Raw genomic sequence first — 17,512 nt, forward strand, 5'->3', positions numbered from 1 at the left:
CCTCGATGTTGTCATCGGATGAACCACTATGTCGAGGATTCGATCAAACCCTGTATGCAATTCCCTTTGTCAATCGGTACGTTACTTGCCCGAGACTCGATCGTCGGTATCCCAATACCTTGTTCAGTCTCGTTACCGGCAAGTCACTTTACTCGTACCATAATGCATGATCCCGTGTCCGACACCTTGGTCACATTGAGCTCATTATGATGATGCATTACCGAGTGGGCCCAGAGATACCTCTCCGTCATACGGAGTGACAAATCCCAGTCTTGATCCGTGTTAACCCAACAGCTACTTTCGGAGATACTTGTAATGCACCTTTATAGTCACCCAGTTACATTGTGACGTTTGATACACCCAAGGCACTCTTACGGTATCCGGGAGTTACACGATCTCATGGTCGAAGGAAGAGATACTTGACATTGGCAAAGCTCTAGCAAAACGAACTACACGATCTTTTATGCTATGCTTAGGATTGGGTCTTGTCCATCACATCATTCTCCTAATGATGTGATCCCGTTATCAACGACATCCAATGTCCATAGTCAGGAAACCATGACTATCTGTTGATCACAACGAGCTAGTCAACAAGAGGCTCACCAGGGACATATTGTGGTCTAAGTATTCACACGTTTATTACGATTTCCGGATAATACAGTTATAGCATGAATAAAAGACATTTATCATGAACATTGAAATATAATAATACTTTTATTATTGCCTCTAGTGCATATTTCCAACAGTCTCCCACTTGCACTAGAGTCACTAATCTAGTTACATTGTGATGAATCGAACACCCATAGAGTTCTGGTGTTGATCATGTTTTGCACGCGAGAGAGGTTTAGTCAGCGGATCTGCGACATTCAGATCCGTGTGCACTTTGCAAATCTCTATGTCTCCATCTTGAACATTTTCATGGATGGAGTTGAAACGACGCTTGATGTGCCTGGTCTTCTTGTGAAACCTGGGCTCCTTTGCGAGGGCAATAGCTCCAGTGTTGTCACAGAAGAGTTTGATCGGCCCCGACGCATTGGGTATGACTCCTAGGTCGGTGATGAACTCCTTCACCCAAATCGCTTCATGCGCTGCCTCCGAGGCTGCCATGTACTCCGCTTCACATGTAGATCCCGCCACGACGCTCTGCTTGCAGCTGCACCAGCTTACTGCTCCACCATTCAACATATACACGTATCCGGTTTGTGACTTAGAGTCATCCAGATCTGAGTCGAAGCTAGCGTCGACGTAACCCTTTACGACGAGCTCTTCGTCTCCTCCATAAACGAGAAACATGTCCTTCGTCCTTTTCAGGTACTTCGGGATATTCTTGACCGCTGTCCAGTGTTCCTTGCCGGGATTACTTTGGTATCTTGCTACCAAACTTACGGCAAGGTTTACATCGGGTATGGTACACAGCATGGCATACATAATAGATCCTATGGCTGAAGCATAGGGGATGACACTCATCTCTTCTTTATCTTTTGTCGTGGTCGGTGACTGAGCCGAGCTCAATCTCACACCTTGTAACACAGGCAAGAACCCCTTCTTGGACTGATCCATTTTGAACCTCTTCAAAATCTTATCAAGGTATGTGCTTTGTGAAAGACCTATGAGGCGTCTCGATCTATCTCTATAGATCTTGATGCCTAATATGTAAGCAGCTTCTCCAAGGTCCTTCATTGAAAAACACTTATTCAAGTAGGCCTTAATGCTGTCCAGAAATTCTATATTATTTCCCATCAAGAGTATGTCATCTACATATAATATGAGAAATTCTACAGAGCTCCCACTCACTTTCTTGTAAATGCAGGCTTCTCCATAAGTCTGCATAAACCCAAACGCTTTGATCATCTCATCAAAGCGAATGTTCCAACTCCGAGATGCTTGCACCAGTCCATAAAATGGATCGCTGGAGCTTGCATACTTTGTTAGCGTTCCGAGGATCGACAAAACCTTCCGGCTGCATCATATACAGTTCTTCCTTAAGATGTCCGTTAAGGAATGCCGTTTTGACGTCCATCTGCCATATCTCATAATCATAGTATGCGGCAATTGCTAACATGATTCGGACGGACTTCAGCTTCGCTACGGGAGAGAAAGTCTCGTCGTAGTCAATCCCTTGAACTTGTCGATAACCCTTAGCAACAAGTCGAGCCTTATAGATGGTAACATTTCCATCCGCGTCTGTCTTCTTCTTAAAAATCCATTTGTTTTCTATCGCTCGCCAATCATCGGGCAAGTCTGTCAAAGTCCATACTTTGTTTTCATACATGGATTCTATCTCGGATTTCATGGCTTCAAGCCATTTGTTGGAATCCGGGCCCGCCATCGCTTCTTCATAGTTCGAAGGTTCATTGTTGTCTAACAACATGATTTCCAGGACAGGGTTGCCGTACCACTCTGGTGCGGAACGTGTCCTTGTGGACCTACGAAGTTCAGTAGTAACTTGATCCGAAGTACCTTGATCATCATCATTGTTTTCCTCTTCAGTTGGTGTGGGCATCACAGGAACGGTTTCCTGCGCTGTGCCACTTTCCCGCTCAAGAGGTAGTACTTCATCGAGTTTTACTTTCCTCCCACTTACTTCTTTCGAGAGAAACTCTTTTTCCAGAAAGCATCCGTTCTTGGCAACAAAGATCTTGCCTTCGGATCTTAAGTAGAAGGTATACCCGACAGTTTCCTTAGGGTATCCTATGAATACGCATTTTTCCGACTTGGGTTCGAGCTTTTCAGGTTGAAGTTTCTTGACATAAGCATCGCATCCCCAAACTTTTAGAAACGACAGCTTAGGTTTCTTTCCAAACCATAATTCATACGGTGTCGTCTCAACGGATTTAGACGGTGCCCTATTTAAAGTGAATGTAGCTGTCTCTAGAGTGTATCCCCAAAATGATAGCGGTAAATCGGTAAGAGACATCATAGACCGCACCATATCCAATAGAGTGCGATTACGACGTTCGGACACACCGTTTCGCTGAGGTGTTCCAGGCGGCGTGAGTTGTGAAACGATTCCACATTTCCTTAAGTGTGTACCAAATTCGTGACTTAAGTATTCTCCTCCACGATCTGATCGTAAGAATTTTATCTTTCGGTCACGTTGATTCTCTACCTCATTCTGAAATTCCTTGAACTTTTCAAAGGTCTCAGACTTGTGTTTCATTAAGTAGACATACCCATATCTACTCAAGTCATCAGTGAGAGTGAGAACATAACGATATCCTCCGCGAGCCTCAACGCTCATTGGACCGCACACATCGGTATGTATGATTTCCAACAAGTTGGTTGCTCGCTGCATTGTTCCGGAGAACGGAGTCTTGGTCATTTTGCCCAAGAGGCATGGTTCGCATGTGTCAAACGATTCATAATCAAGAGACTCTAAAAGTCCATCGGCATGGAGCTTCTTCATGCGCTTGACACCAATGTGACCAAGGCGGCAGTGCCACAAGTATGTGGGACTATCGTTATCAACTTTAAATCTTTTGGCATCTACACTATGAACATGTGTAATATTACGCTCGAGATTCATTAAGAATAAACCATTGACCATCGGAGCATGACCATAAAACATATCTCTCATATAAATCGAACAACCATTATTCTCTGACTTAAATGAGTAGCCATCTCGTATTAAACGAGATCCAGATACAATGTTCATGCTCAAACCTGGCACTAAATAACAATTATTAAGGTTCAAAACTAATCCCGTAGGAAAATGTAGAGGTAGCGTGCCGACGGCGATCACATCGACTCTGGAACCATTCGCGACGCGCATAGTCACCTCGTCCTTCGCCAGTCTCCGTTTATTCCGCAGCTCCTGCTGTGAGTTACAAATATGAGCAAAGGCACCGGTATCAAATACCCAGGAGTTACTACGAGTACTGGTGAGGTACACATCAATCACATGTATATCAAATATACCTTTGGTGTTGCCGGCCTTCTTATCCGCTAAGTATTTGGGGCAGTTCCGCTTCCAGTGACCCTTCCCCTTGCAATAAAAGCACTCAGTCTCAGGCTTAGGTCCATTCTTTGACATCTTCTCGGTAACTGGCTTACCAGGCGCGGCAACCTCCTTGCCGTCCTTCTTGAAGTTCTTCTTACCCTTGCCCTTCTTGAACTTAGTGGTCTTATTGACCATCAACACTTGATGTTCTTTCTTGATTTCAGCCTCTGCTGACTTCAGCATCGAGAACACTTTAGGAATGGTCTTTTCCATCCCCTGCATGTTGTAGTTCATCACAAAGCTCTTGTAGCTTGGTGGGAGCGACTGGAGGATTCTGTCAATGACCGCCTCATCTGGGAGGTTAATGTTCAGCTGGGTCATACGGTTGTGCAACCCAGACATCTTCAGGATGTGCTCACTGACAGAACTGTTTTCCTCCATCTTACAACTGTAGAACTTGTCGGAGACATCATATCTCTCGACCCGGGCATGAGCTTGAAAAACTAGTTTCAGCTCTTCGAACATCTCATATGCTCCGTGGTGCTCAAAACGCTTTTGGAGCCCCGGTTCTAAGCTGTAAAGCATGCCGCATTAAACGAGGGAGTAATCATCAGCACGAGACTGCCAAGCATTCATAATGTCTTGGTTCTCTGGGACGGGAGCGTCACCTAGCGGTCCTTCGAGGACATATTGTTTCCTGGCAGCTATGAGGATGATCCTCAGGTTCCGGACCCAGTCCGTATAGTTGCTGCCATCATCTTTCAGCTTGGTTTTCTCTAGGAACGCGTTGAAGTTCATGTTGACATTAGCGTTGGCCATTGATCTACAAGACATATTTGCAAAGGTTTTAGACTAAGTTCATGATAATAAAGTTCTAATCAAATTATGAACTCCCACTTAGATTAGACATCCCTCTAGTCATCTAAGTGTTACATGATCCGAGTCGACTAGCCCGTGTCCGATCATCACGTGAGACGGACTAGTCATCGTCGGTGAACATTCTCATGTTGATCGTATCTTCCATACGATTCGTGTTCGACCTTTCGGTCTCCGTGTTCCGAGGCCATGTCTGCACATGCTAGGCTCGTCAAGTTAACCCTAAGTGTTTTTGCTGTGTAAAACTGTCTTACACCCGTTGTATGTGAACGTAAGAATCCATCACACCCGATCATCACGTGGTGCTTAGAAGCGACGAACTGTAGCAACGGTGCACAGTTAGGGGAGAACACTTCTTGAAATTTTATAAGGGATCATCTTATTTACTACCGTCGTCCTAAGTAAACAAGATGCATAATACATAATAAACATCACATGCAATTATATAGTTGTGACATGATATGGCCAATATCATATAGCTCCATTGATCTTCATCTTCGGGGCTCCATGATCATCTTGTCACCGGCTTGACACCATGATCTCCATCATCATGATCTCCATCATCATGTCTTCATGAAGTTGTCACGCCAACGACTACTTCTACTTCTATGACTAACGTTTAGCAATAAAGTAAAGTAGTTTACATGGCGTTCTTCAATGACACGCAGGTCATACAAAAAAAAATAAAGACAACTCCTATGGCTCCTGCCGGTTGTCATACTCATCGACATGCAAGTCGTGAATCCTATTACAAAGAACATGATCTCATACATCACAATTCATCATTCATCACAACTTCTGGCCATATCACATCACATGATCAATCGCTGCAAAAACAAGTTAGACGTCCTCTAATTGTTGTTGCATCTTTTACGTGGCTGCAATTGGGTTCTAGCAAGAACGTTTTCTTACCTACGAATCACCACAACGTGATTTTGTCAACTTCTATTTACCCTTCATAAGGGCCCTGTTCATCGATTCCGCTCCAACTAAAGTGGGAGAGACAGACACCCGCCAGCCACCTTATGCAACTAGTGCATGTCAGTCGCTGGAACCAGTCTCACGTAAGCGTACGTGTAAGGTTGGTCCGGGCCGCTTCATCCCACAATACCGTTGAGCAAGAAAAGACTAGTAGAGGCAAGTAAGATGACAAAATCCACGCCCACAACAAAATTGTGTTCTACTCGTGCAAAGAGAACTACGCATAGACCTAGCTCATGATGCCACTGTTGGGGAACGTTGCAGAAAATTAAAATTTTTCCTACGGTTTCACCAAGATCCATCTATGAGTTCATCTAAGCAACGAGTCAAGGGAGAGATTTTGCATCTACATACCACTTGTAGATCGCGTGCGGAAGCTTGCAAGGTGATGATGTAGTCGTACTCGACGTGATTCGAATCACCGATGACCAAGTGCTGAACGGACAGCACCTCCGCGTTCAACACACGTACGGGACGGGAGAGGTATCCTCCTTCTTGATCCAGCAAGGGGGAAGGAGAGGTTGAGGAAGACAGCTCCACCGGCAGCACGACGGCGTGGTGATGGTGGAGAGGCAGTACTCCGACAGGGCTTCGCCAAGCACACAACGGAGGAGGAGAGGTGTTGGGGAGGGGAGGGCTGCGCCTTGGAGGGTGGTCCGGCTGCCCTCCCCTCACCCCTCTATTTATAGGGGGAAGGGAGAAGGGGGCCGGCCCCCTAGAACCCATCTAGGGGGGGTGCGGCAGCCAAGGGGAGAGGGGGAGAGGGTGGCTTGCCCCCCAAGCCAAGGGGGCGCCCCCTCTAGGGTTCCCCCCTCAACCCTAGGCGCATGGGCCCAAGGGAGGGGGTGCGGCCAGCCCACCAGGGGCTGGCTCCCTGCCCCACGCAGCCCATGTGGCCCCCCGGGAGGGGTGGCCCCTCCCGGTGGACCCCCGGAACCCTTCCGGTGGCCCCGGTACAATACCGGTATGACCCCGAAACTTCCGGGTGTCCGTTTGACAACTTCCCATATATAAATCTTTACCTCCGGACCCTTCCGGAGCTCCTCGTGACGTCCAGGATCCCATCCGCAACTCCAAACAACATTCGGTAGTCACATACTAGTCTTCCTAATAACCCTAGCGTCACCGAACCTTAAGTGTGTAGACCCTACGGGTTCGGGAGACATGCAGACATGACCGAGACGCTCTCAGGTCAATAACCAACAGCGGGATCTGGATACCCATGATGGCTCCCACATGCTCCTCGATGTTATCATCGGATGAACCACTATGTCGAGGATTCGATCAAACCCTGTATGCTATTCCCTTTGTCAATCGGTACGTTACTTGCCCGAGACTCGATCGTCGGTATCCCAATACCTTGTTCAGTCTCGTTACCGGCAAGTCACTTTACTCGTACCATAATGCATGATCCCGTGTCCAACACCTTGGTCACATTGAGCTCATTATGATGATGCATTACCGAGTGGGCCCAGAGATACCTCTCCGTCATACGGAGTGACAAATCCCAGTCTCGATCCGTGTTAACCCAACAGCTACTTTCGGAGATACCTGTAATGCACCTTTATAGTCACCCAGTTACGTTGTGACGTTTGATACACCCAAGGCACTCTTACGGTATCCGGGAGTTACACGATCTCATGGTCGAAGGAAGAGATACTTGACATTGGCAAAGCTCTAGCAAAACGAACTACACGATCTTTTATGCTATGCTTAGGATTGGGTCTTGTCCATCACATCATTCTCCTAATGATGTGATCCCGTTATCAACGACATCCAATGTCCATAGTCAGGAAACCATGACTATCTGTTGATCACAACGAGCTAGTCAACTAGAGGCTCACCAGGGACATATTGTGGTCTAAGTATTCACACGTGTATTACGATTTCCGGATAATACAGTTATAGCATGAATAAAAGACATTTATCATGAACATTGAAATATAATAATACTTTTATTATTGCCTCTAGGGCATATTTCCAACAATATTCTCCTAGGTTGTGAAACCAAGGGTACGATCACCAAAGCTATGGCAATCAAGGCAAATGGAGACCAAAGCTCTGATACCATTTGTAGGATCAGAAGTAGGTCTAGAGGGAGGGTGATTAGACTACTTGACCAAATAAAAATCTAACATTTTCCCAATTTTATGTCTTGGCAGATTTTAGCAACTTAGCACAAGTCAGGCAATCAACCTACACATGTAATTCTAAGAGTGTGGTAGCGGAAAGTAAAACATTGCATATGAAGGTAAAGGGAAGGGTTTGGAGAAGGCAAACACAATGTAGACACGGATATTTTTGGCGTGGTTCTGATAGATGGTGATGTAGTACATCCATGTTGATGGAGACTTCAACCCACGAAGGGTAATAGTTGCGCGAGTCGACGGAGGGCTCCACCCACGAAGGGTCCACGAATAAGCCACCTTGTCTATCCCACCATGGCCATTTCCCACGAAGGACTTGCCTCACTCGGATAGATCTTCACGAAGTAGGCTATCTCCTTGCCCTTACAAAATCCTTGGTTCAACTCCACAATCTTGTCAGAGGCTCCCAAGTGACACCTAACCAATCTAGGAGATACCACTCTCCAAAAGATAATAGATGGTGTGTTGATGATGAACTCCTTGCTCTTGTGCTCAAATGATAGTCTCCCCAACACTCAACTCTTTCTCACAGTTTTTGCTATGGTAGAAAGATGATTTGAATGGAAAGCAACTTGGAGAAGGCTAGAGATCAAGATTCTTGTGGTTGGATTGAAATGTCTTGGTCTCAACAATGAGTAGGTGGTTATCTCTCAAAATATGAGTAGTGGAAGTGTAGGAACGTTATGATGGCTCTCTCACAAATAGAGATGGGGGTGGAGGGGTATATATAGCCTCCATACAAAATTCAACCGTTACACACATTTGACCGAACTCGGTCAGACCGAATAGAGGAACTCGATGAGACCGATTAGTTCAAAATGTGAACATTAGGAACCTTGGTGCGACCGACATGACCAACTCGGTGAGATCGATGTGCTAGGGCTTAGGGAAAACATCAACTCGGTGGCACCGATTACATTAACTCATGTAGACCAAAGTGAACCAATAAGGCAACATAAAGGATGTCAAGCAAACTCGGTGGGATCGATTGCATATTTTGGTGAAACCAAAATAATTACAACAAGCAACAGAGAGATTGCAAGGCCATATCGATGAGATCGAGATCTGTATCGGTGAGACCGAATCGTCTAGGGTTTCTGGCAGTGAATGTCAACTGAACTCGATGGCGTCGTTTAGATCAAATCAATGGGGCCGAGTTTGACTTTGGGTTTTGGATATATGTGGAAATGAGAAAGTGGCTGAGGATTTTGGAGCAATATCACTAAGCACTTTGAGCAAGTAGACCATTAAGGAACACTTCATCCCCTTTTTAATAGTATTGCCTTTTTCTATGGACTCAATGTGATCTTGGATCACTAAAATGAATATGAAAGAGTCTTGAGCTTTTGCCAATCTTTGTCTTTAGCATTTTGAGGGGTCCACATCTCTAGTCCATGCCATGTCAATCATTAAACTTTATGAAATATTTAACTTTAATAGATATTAGTTCAATGAGCTATATGTTGTTATGAATTACCAAAACCACCCGGGGATTAGTTGCACTTTCACCATCTCACCTTTTAATTTCTTTTAACTGATAAAAAACCTAATGCATACTCCAAAGAGTACGAAACATTAGTCATATATACATACATAACTAAGCTTGTCGAATGATACACAAATGTATTTGTCTAAAGCATGCGTGGACATTTAAAAAAAGAATAATTTTTAATTTGTAAGATGTAGATATTTTTTTATATGCAGAAACATTTCTAATATGTGTTAACAGATCATAAAATATGTGGACAACTTTGACACGCTATAACACTTTTTTAACTACATGAAGATTTTTCAAATGTGCTATTTTTTGTAAGCTTGGACACTTTTTAAAAACTTCATGAATATATCTTTTCCATTTCACAAATATTTTTTAAAATGCGTGAATATTGTTTTCACTATGTGATTTTTATACATGACAAATATTTTTAAAGAAATTGAAATTACATAAACATTTAGTTAATCTTTATATCCAAAGTTAAATAAGAATGAAATACAAATAAAAAGGGAAAGTAAAAGGAAAATATTACAGCCAACCGGTTCTAATGGGCTTGCCCAATGTATAGGTTAGTGTGCACCTTGTATTGGACACTATAAGAGCAACTCTAGCAGACCCCGCATCCCGCCCCGACCCGGAAAATAACCGCCAAAATGCGGGTCGGGCCCCAAAAACCTGCCCGGTCAGACCCCGCATCATGCCCTGGCCCGCAAAAAATTTTAGGGGGCGCGGCAAATCTCGGCCCCAACCCGCGAATACGCGGGTTTCCCCGTCGCGGTTGCGGTGCCCTGCATCACAGAGAAGTAGTTGGCGGGAGGGACATTTCAGCCCGCGCGCATTTTCCCCGTCCTCTTCTGTCGCCCACCTTTGTATTCGCCCCTCCGCCGCCGGCGATTCCGCCAAATCTATGGGTAGAAACGCGCCGCGGGGCCACCCACTATCCTTCCACGCCGTCATGCTGCACCATCCCCCCGGCTCCGGCGAGAAGAGCGCCCTCGTAGCCGCCGCCGCCGGGGATCGACCACCGCCGAACCCGCCCCTCGTCGCCGCGCGGGATCACCCGCCGCATCCTCCGCCAATTAGTGTGTATTTTGTGATCTTTGCGAGCGAGCGATGTAGTTCATTGACGCGCTGGTGTGCATGTAGATGGATTTGAGCACGTGCGAGAAGTTCTTGCTCACCGATTCGTCCGATTCAGACGACACGGATGTTGAGACCATGATTGCCAACTTTCGGCAGCAGACATTAGTCATGGCACTTGTCGTGAAAGAGCACGAAGACCAGAACCGGAAGAGAAGGCCAGGATCGACCGTCGGGCGTCTTTGCATTCCTCGGAATCGTCATCTTGGGAACGAGATGTTGATGCAAGACTACTTCACGGAGAATCCTACATACCCACCACACCTCTTCCGGAGAAGGTATCGAATGCGCCGATCTCTTTTTGTGAAACTTGTTCAAGCTTGCGAGGCAAATTGCCGGTATTTTACTCAAAGAAGAAATGATGCGGGCTTAAAGGGATTTAGTGCATATCAAAAAATCTTCGCAGTTATGCGGGTGATTGCATATGGCGTTCCAGTTGACTATGCCGATGAGTACCTTCGCATTGATGAAGATACTACAATTGAGTCCGTGCATAGATTTGCAAAAGTGATCGTCCGTGTCTTTGGTCCTGAGTATCTTCGGGCACCCAACGAGGATGACACAAAGAAATTGATGGCATCTAATGAGAGGAGAGGTTGCCTGGCATTCTACGTAGCATTGATTGTATGCATTGGACATAGAAAATTTGCCTGAAGGCATCGCAAGGAATGTATTGTGGCAAGTCTCATGATGCAACAATTGTGCTAGAGGCCGTAGCATCTGAGGATTTATGGATTTGGCATTGCTTCTTTGGTATGCCGGGCACTTTCAGTGATATCAATGTGTTGCAACTGTCTCATTTGTTTGCTAGGCTTGCTAGTGGTGATGCTCCAGCTTGCAACTACACTATCAATGGGCATGAATACATAAAAGGGTACTATCTTGCAGATGGTATATACCCTCCTTGGTGCATATTTGTCAAGAGCATCAAATAACCCAAAACTAAAAAAAGTGTGAATTTGCAAGGGTGCAAGAGGCAGCTCGAAAAGACATTGAAAGAGCATTCGGTGTTTTGCAATGTAGATTTGCCATTGTCCGTGGTCCTACTTGTTTTTGGGATAAGAAAACATTGAAAAATATCATGACATGTTGTGTTATCCTTCACAATATGATTCTTGAAGATGAGAGTGGAATGAACTTGGAATTCTTCTACGACAATGTGGGTAGCCGTGTCAAACCAGTTAGAGACCCTAACCGCATTAGAGCTTTTCTTCAGACATACAAGGAGATTGAAAATGCAGACACACATCAACTTCAGGAGGATCTACAAGGTTTTTCAAAATGCAGATTGAAAATGACAAATAAAAAATGCCCCGTATTCCAAAAAGTTCTACAAGGTTTTTCTGAAATGTGTATACAATATTACAGACATGTTTGCATAGTAAAAAACAAGTTTCCATATCACTCAAAAAATTGTCAAGTATTTAAAATATACTGTGTAAGTGATGTTTTTTGAAATAATATTCATTATAAAAAAATGTTAGTATTGTTTTTCAAAATGCATTAAAAAAATTCAGCATTTATTTAAAAATGTTTAACATGTATTTAATTTTTTTTAAATATGTCATTGGAAAAATGTTAATCATTTATTTGAGACATGTTAACTTGTATTAAAAAGTTTTAGGTGTATACAGAAATGTAAAATGTGCATGAAAAAGTAGACTTCAAAAGATATATTTGGATAAATGTTAATAATGTAATTTATAATATAAAACTTGTATAGAAAAATGTTTTATATGTATAGAGAAAATTTTCAAATATGTGTGAGAAAAAAGATATCAAAATTTGTATTTAAAAAATGTTAATCATGTATTTATAAATATACTAAATGTCTAGAGAAATGTTCCTTATCTACACAAAATAATGTAAAAAATGCATTAAAAAACTAGACATCAAAAGGTGCATTTGGAAAATATGTTAATCATGTATTTGATAATATTAAAGGCATAAAAATATTCCTGGTATATACGAAAATACTGCATTTTTCAAAGGAAATAATAAGCACACCGGTAGAAGTATGCTGCCTAGTGCCTAGTGTGCATCGTAGAAGTGCATTTATTGTGGATTTGGAACGGAGCACAGCGGTAGGTGGCTGAGCCGCTAGACACGTGCACCCCAACAAGTCTCTCGCCGATCCTTCGTCCCCGTCGACAAAACAAGCAGGAAACGCTCGCCTGCTGCTATAGATCTCATCTGACGGCCTCGACGGCATCGATCGATCACTTCACGGCCACACACCATGCCCGGCGACACGGAACCGCGCGTCGTGGAGGACTTCCTCGGCGTCGTCCAGCTCCTCAGCGACGGCTCCGTCGTCCGCGGCGACGAAGCCGTCCTCCGTTCAAACGAGCCGTTACCGGACGTCCCCGGCGTGCAGTGGAAGGACGTCCTGTACCACGCGGCGCACGGCCTTAGTGTCCGCGTGTACAGGCCGGCGTCGTCGGTGGCCGGCGGCAGCAAGCTCCCGGTGCTGGTGTACTTCCACGGCGGCGGCTACTGCCTCGGCTCGTTCGCGGAGCCCAACTTCCACTCGTTCTGCCTCGGCGCCGCAGCCGAGATCTCGGCCGTCGTGCTGTCCGTGCAGTACCGCCTCGCCCCCGAGCACCGCCTCCCAGCGGCCATCGACGACGGCGCGTCTTTCCTGTCCTGGCTGCGCGGCCAGGCCGAGCTTGGCGCCGGCGCCGACCCGTGGCTCGCGGAGTCGGCCGACTTCGCCCGGACGTTCCTCTCCGGCCACTCGGCGGGTGCCAACCTGGCCCACCACGTCACGGTCCAGGTCGCGTCGGGGGAAATCGCCACCACCCCGGTGCGCATCGTCGGGTACATCCTGCTCTCCGCGTTCTTCGCCGGGGCCGATCGCACGGCAACGGAGGCCGACCCGCCGGCGGGCGTGTCCCTGACGACCGCCATGGCCGACCAGCTCTGGCGCATGTCGCTGCCGGTGGGGGCGAGCATGGACCACCCGCTGGCCAACCCGTTCGGGCCGGAGAGCCCGAGCCTCGCGCCGGTGGAGCTTCCGCCGGCGCTCGTCGTGGCGCCTTTGAGCGACGTGCTCCGCGACCGCGTGCTGGGGTACGGGGCGAGGCTGAAGGACATGGGGAAGGCCGTCGAGGTTGTCCAGTTCGAGGGAGAGCAGCATGGCTTCTCCGTCCGCCAGCCGTTCAGCGAGGCGGCCGACGAGTTGCTGCGGGTGATCAAGCGGTTCGTCTACAGCGGCAACTGAGCGGTGATGAGTTGCGATTTGCCTGATGCTTGCGTGTTGCATGGAAATCCCGTTATTGAACCTAGTGATGCATTTTGATGCCAGTTCTCAACGAGCAGCAGAACCGCACTGGGTTTGCCTCGCTTTTGTAGAAATAAATCTACTTGCAACTTTCATTTCTTGATGGACGTTCAGTCATATACTCTGATCAAGAACTACTTCAAATTTGTACAGTACAAAATTGTCAATTCTAACAAAATCCCCGTGATTCCTCACATAACAACATATACTTGACCACTCATCCGCGTCACTCCTGACCCCGCGCGTCGGGCGACTCGAGCGGGCAACAACCCTAGCCGCTGGGGCCGCGATCTACTTCCTCCCCCCTGCTGCTGGGGGATGCTATCGGCGGCGGGGTCTCCCTCGCTCCCGCAGCGTGGGGGTGGTGCACCCCCCTGGCTGACCCTGCTTCAGGGGGCGGTCATGGCTATGGTCGGTGGCGGCAAATCTGACCTCGGATCGGCGACGGCGGCGTGGAGGGCTTGGTGGATGGACTGCATGCGTGGTCTGGTCTCCGGTCAGATCTGATCTCACCGATGCGGCCCGCTCACTATGTGGGTGCGAAGATCGGTGGCGGTCCCGTGCACACAAGGCTGGATGCAGGTTCCTCGAGCGGATCCGAGAGAAAACCCAACTCTCGGCTCGTTGCCAAGGCCGGCGATGGCGGTATTCCTCTGCGTCGTTCCACTTCTTGAAGCATCGCTGTGGAGAAGCTCTAGACCCCTATCCGCCACCTTCGGTGGAAACCCTAGATCAGTTGATCAGATGACAGCGGCGCTCTTGTGTCGTTCCCCCCTTATAGGCGTCATTCTTGGAGGTGTGCATTGGCTCGAGGACCAGTGGACGATTCCAAAGGTGGAGCGGTGTTTCATGTGACACATCTATGATGTGGAATCTCGGGTGCGTGACGCAATCAGGGCCTCGACAACGGATGTGTGATGATGGACATGCGTAGGAAGGAGGCGTTGTCTAGCGTCGTGGTGGCGTCGACGGCAAACATGACAAGGTTGATGCGTCAGTACCTGCTTTGAAGATGGATCAATGAAAGACGGTGGCAGCGGCCTCTGTAGCGGGCGCATGCAGTGGTCGTTGAGAGTTTGTTGGACTGGTTTTTTTAGGGTCGTTGAGAGTTTGTTGGACTGGTGTGTGCCTAGTCCCGGCTAGTAGCTTGGTTGGGCCCTCCGACTTTAGATATTGGGTTTTGGTGTGTTGTCTGGGTATGCATTCCGACAATCTGCATCCCTTCATCAATTTGATAGGAGTAGCGATGCCAAGATGATGGCTTCAGACTTACTGATTTATTATTCCCTCCGCCCCATAATATAAGAGACACTACACTAGTGTAAAAAACGCTCCTATATTATGAGACGGAGGGAGCATTTTGTAATGCCTTGGTAAACAACTCAAAATATAGTTGCATGCACCGTCTTAATGCAAAGGCCGGGGGTCATCCTTCTTTATAAAAAAATCCACTCCTCAAAATAAAGATATTGTTGATGCAAAAAAAGAAGAAGATATTTTTCTGGAACGAGTCAACCGAGACACGCCAAAAACATAATTGGAAGAATCTTCGATTCATCACCGCAGCTGCACAAAGAAAACAGATGCCTTCCCATTGATTTATCACGACAGTACCACCAATCGCACTGCCACCCCGTTTGGGGCTGAACCTTGAGCAATCTTGGGAAGTTGTGATACACAAAGCTGAATCTTAAGCAATCTTGGGAAATTTTTAGGGGAGGGGATGGGATGGGTGGGAGAGAATTTTTTAGAAAGGTTACGTTAGAATTTTGTAGCTTCTCCCTAGGTGTAGGATTATCGGTACCAAAACTTAAGAGCAAATACGAACCAGCATGTGGTTCAATGGTTAGGATGGCGATGGTAACCCCTGCCCATCAGAGTTCAAGTGATGTGCGTTCAGTGCAGGTAGACGTTCCATCGACTATGAAAAAGACGTAGGGATGAGTTTATATGCTTATGTATCATCGTGAGTCTGTACTGTGTTAGAAAAAAAAACGTCCTGATCCGTAATCCAGCATTTTCGTTTTTCAACGGCTAGTCTATTTTTTTTCCCGGAGCTCGTTTATCTTTCTTCCCACGGCATTGAAGTGTGGAACCAGTCATCCTCGAGAAGGCCGAAGCTGTCACAGATCCAAGATCCAGAGTGGTGCACGGGAAGAAGTAACCACGTGGATCCCGCCTCTACTAAAGTCTGCCACACAACGTCCATAAACCGCGACGACCTGGGCGGCAACCATCGACCGTATCCGTAATTCCGTATCACACTCACACCATGGCCGGCGACACGGCACCGCACGTCGTGGAGGATCTCCTCGGCATCGTCCAGCTCCTCAGCGACGGCTCCGTCGTCCGCGGCGACGAGTCCGTCCTCGGGCCAAAGGAGCCGCTCCCGGACGTCCCCGGCGTGGAATGGAAGGACGTGGTGTACCACGCGGCGCACGGCCTTCGTGTCCGCGTCTACAGGCCGGCGTCGGCGTCGTCAGTGGCCGGCAGCGTCAAGCTCCCGGTGCTGGTGTACTTCCACGGCGGCGGCTACTGCCTCGGCTCCTTCTCGCAGCCGACCTTCCACGCGTTCTGCCTCCGCGCCGCCGCCGAGCTCCCGGCCGTCGTGCTGTCCGTGCAGTACCGCCTCGCCCCCGAGCACCGCCTCCCGGCGGCCATCGACGACGGCGCGCAATTCCTCTCCTGGCTGCGCGGCCAGGCCGAGCTCGGCACCGGCGGCGACCCGTGGCTCGCGGCGTCGGCAGACTTCGCCCGGACCTTCATCTCCGGCGTGTCGGCGGGCGCCAACCTAGCCCACCACCTCACCGTCCAGGTCGCCACGGCGCGGCTCCCAGTCAGCCCCGTGCGCGTCGTCGGGTACGTACTCCTCTCCGCCTTCTTCGGCGGCGCCGAGCGCACGGCGTCGGAGGCCGACCAGCCGACGGGCGTGACCCTGCCTGTGGAGATATGCGAGCAGCTCTGGCACATGTCGCTTCCGGTCGGAGCGACCAGGGACCACCCGGTGGCCAACCCGTTCGGGCCGGAGAGCCCCAGCCTCGCGCCGGTGGAGCTCCCGCCGGCTCTCGTCGTGGCGCCGTTGGGCGACGTGCTCCGTGACCGCGTGCTGGGGTACGCGGCGAGGCTCAAGGACATGGGGAAAGACGTGGAGCTTGTCGAGTTCGAGGGACAGCAGCATGGCTTCTCTGTCCTTCAGCCGTTCGCCGAGGCGGCCGACGAGCTGATGCGAGTCCTCGGACGGTTCGTGTACCAACGTGACACGCCCGCTGAGCGCTGATGTGTTGATGAATGGCGATCTCCTAATAATGCTACTCTACTGTTTCGATGTTCTCAACTTCTGATAAGGGTCCGAGACTGTACTATATTGATAATTCTGTGTCGAGAAATAAATTATAAATCTTGTTTCGATTCTCATTTCTGGTTGGATGTATAGGTGTACATGGTTGGGATTTTGATCAAATCACGACCCAGTTGCTAAGTCTTTTTCTTTTAACACAGAAAGTAGCCATCAAGCGTGAGGTTCTCATTCGTCTCAGACAACTAAATCATTGAAGGCGCACGTTGTCGCGCCCGTCCACTTTTACGATGAAATGGTAGTATTTTTCAACGAGGAAAAAGAGGGTGGTATTAGTAATGGACTCACATGTCAG

General features: G+C 47.9%; 2 protein-coding genes across 2 annotated transcripts; both read left to right on the plus strand.

Annotated features, from left to right (window-relative positions):
* Window positions 1-12,682: 12,682 nt before the first annotated feature.
* LOC123065081 (probable carboxylesterase 15) lies at window positions 12,683-14,008 on the plus strand. Its single transcript, XM_044488449.1, has one exon. It carries the CDS (start codon window positions 12,819-12,821, stop codon window positions 13,800-13,802), a length of 984 nt encoding a protein of 327 aa, XP_044344384.1. The 5' UTR covers window positions 12,683-12,818; the 3' UTR covers window positions 13,803-14,008.
* Window positions 14,009-16,035: 2,027 nt separating this feature from the next.
* On the plus strand, window positions 16,036-17,263 carry LOC123065082 (probable carboxylesterase 15). Its single transcript, XM_044488450.1, has one exon. The coding sequence runs from the start codon at window positions 16,135-16,137 to the stop codon at window positions 17,137-17,139; it is 1,005 nt and encodes a 334-aa protein (XP_044344385.1). The 5' UTR covers window positions 16,036-16,134; the 3' UTR covers window positions 17,140-17,263.
* The last annotated feature ends 249 nt before the right edge of the window (window positions 17,264-17,512 follow it).

The sequence above is a fragment of the Triticum aestivum genome, chromosome 3B (assembly GCF_018294505.1).
Source record: "Triticum aestivum cultivar Chinese Spring chromosome 3B, IWGSC CS RefSeq v2.1, whole genome shotgun sequence".
Taxonomy (NCBI): Eukaryota; Viridiplantae; Streptophyta; class Magnoliopsida; order Poales; family Poaceae; genus Triticum; species Triticum aestivum.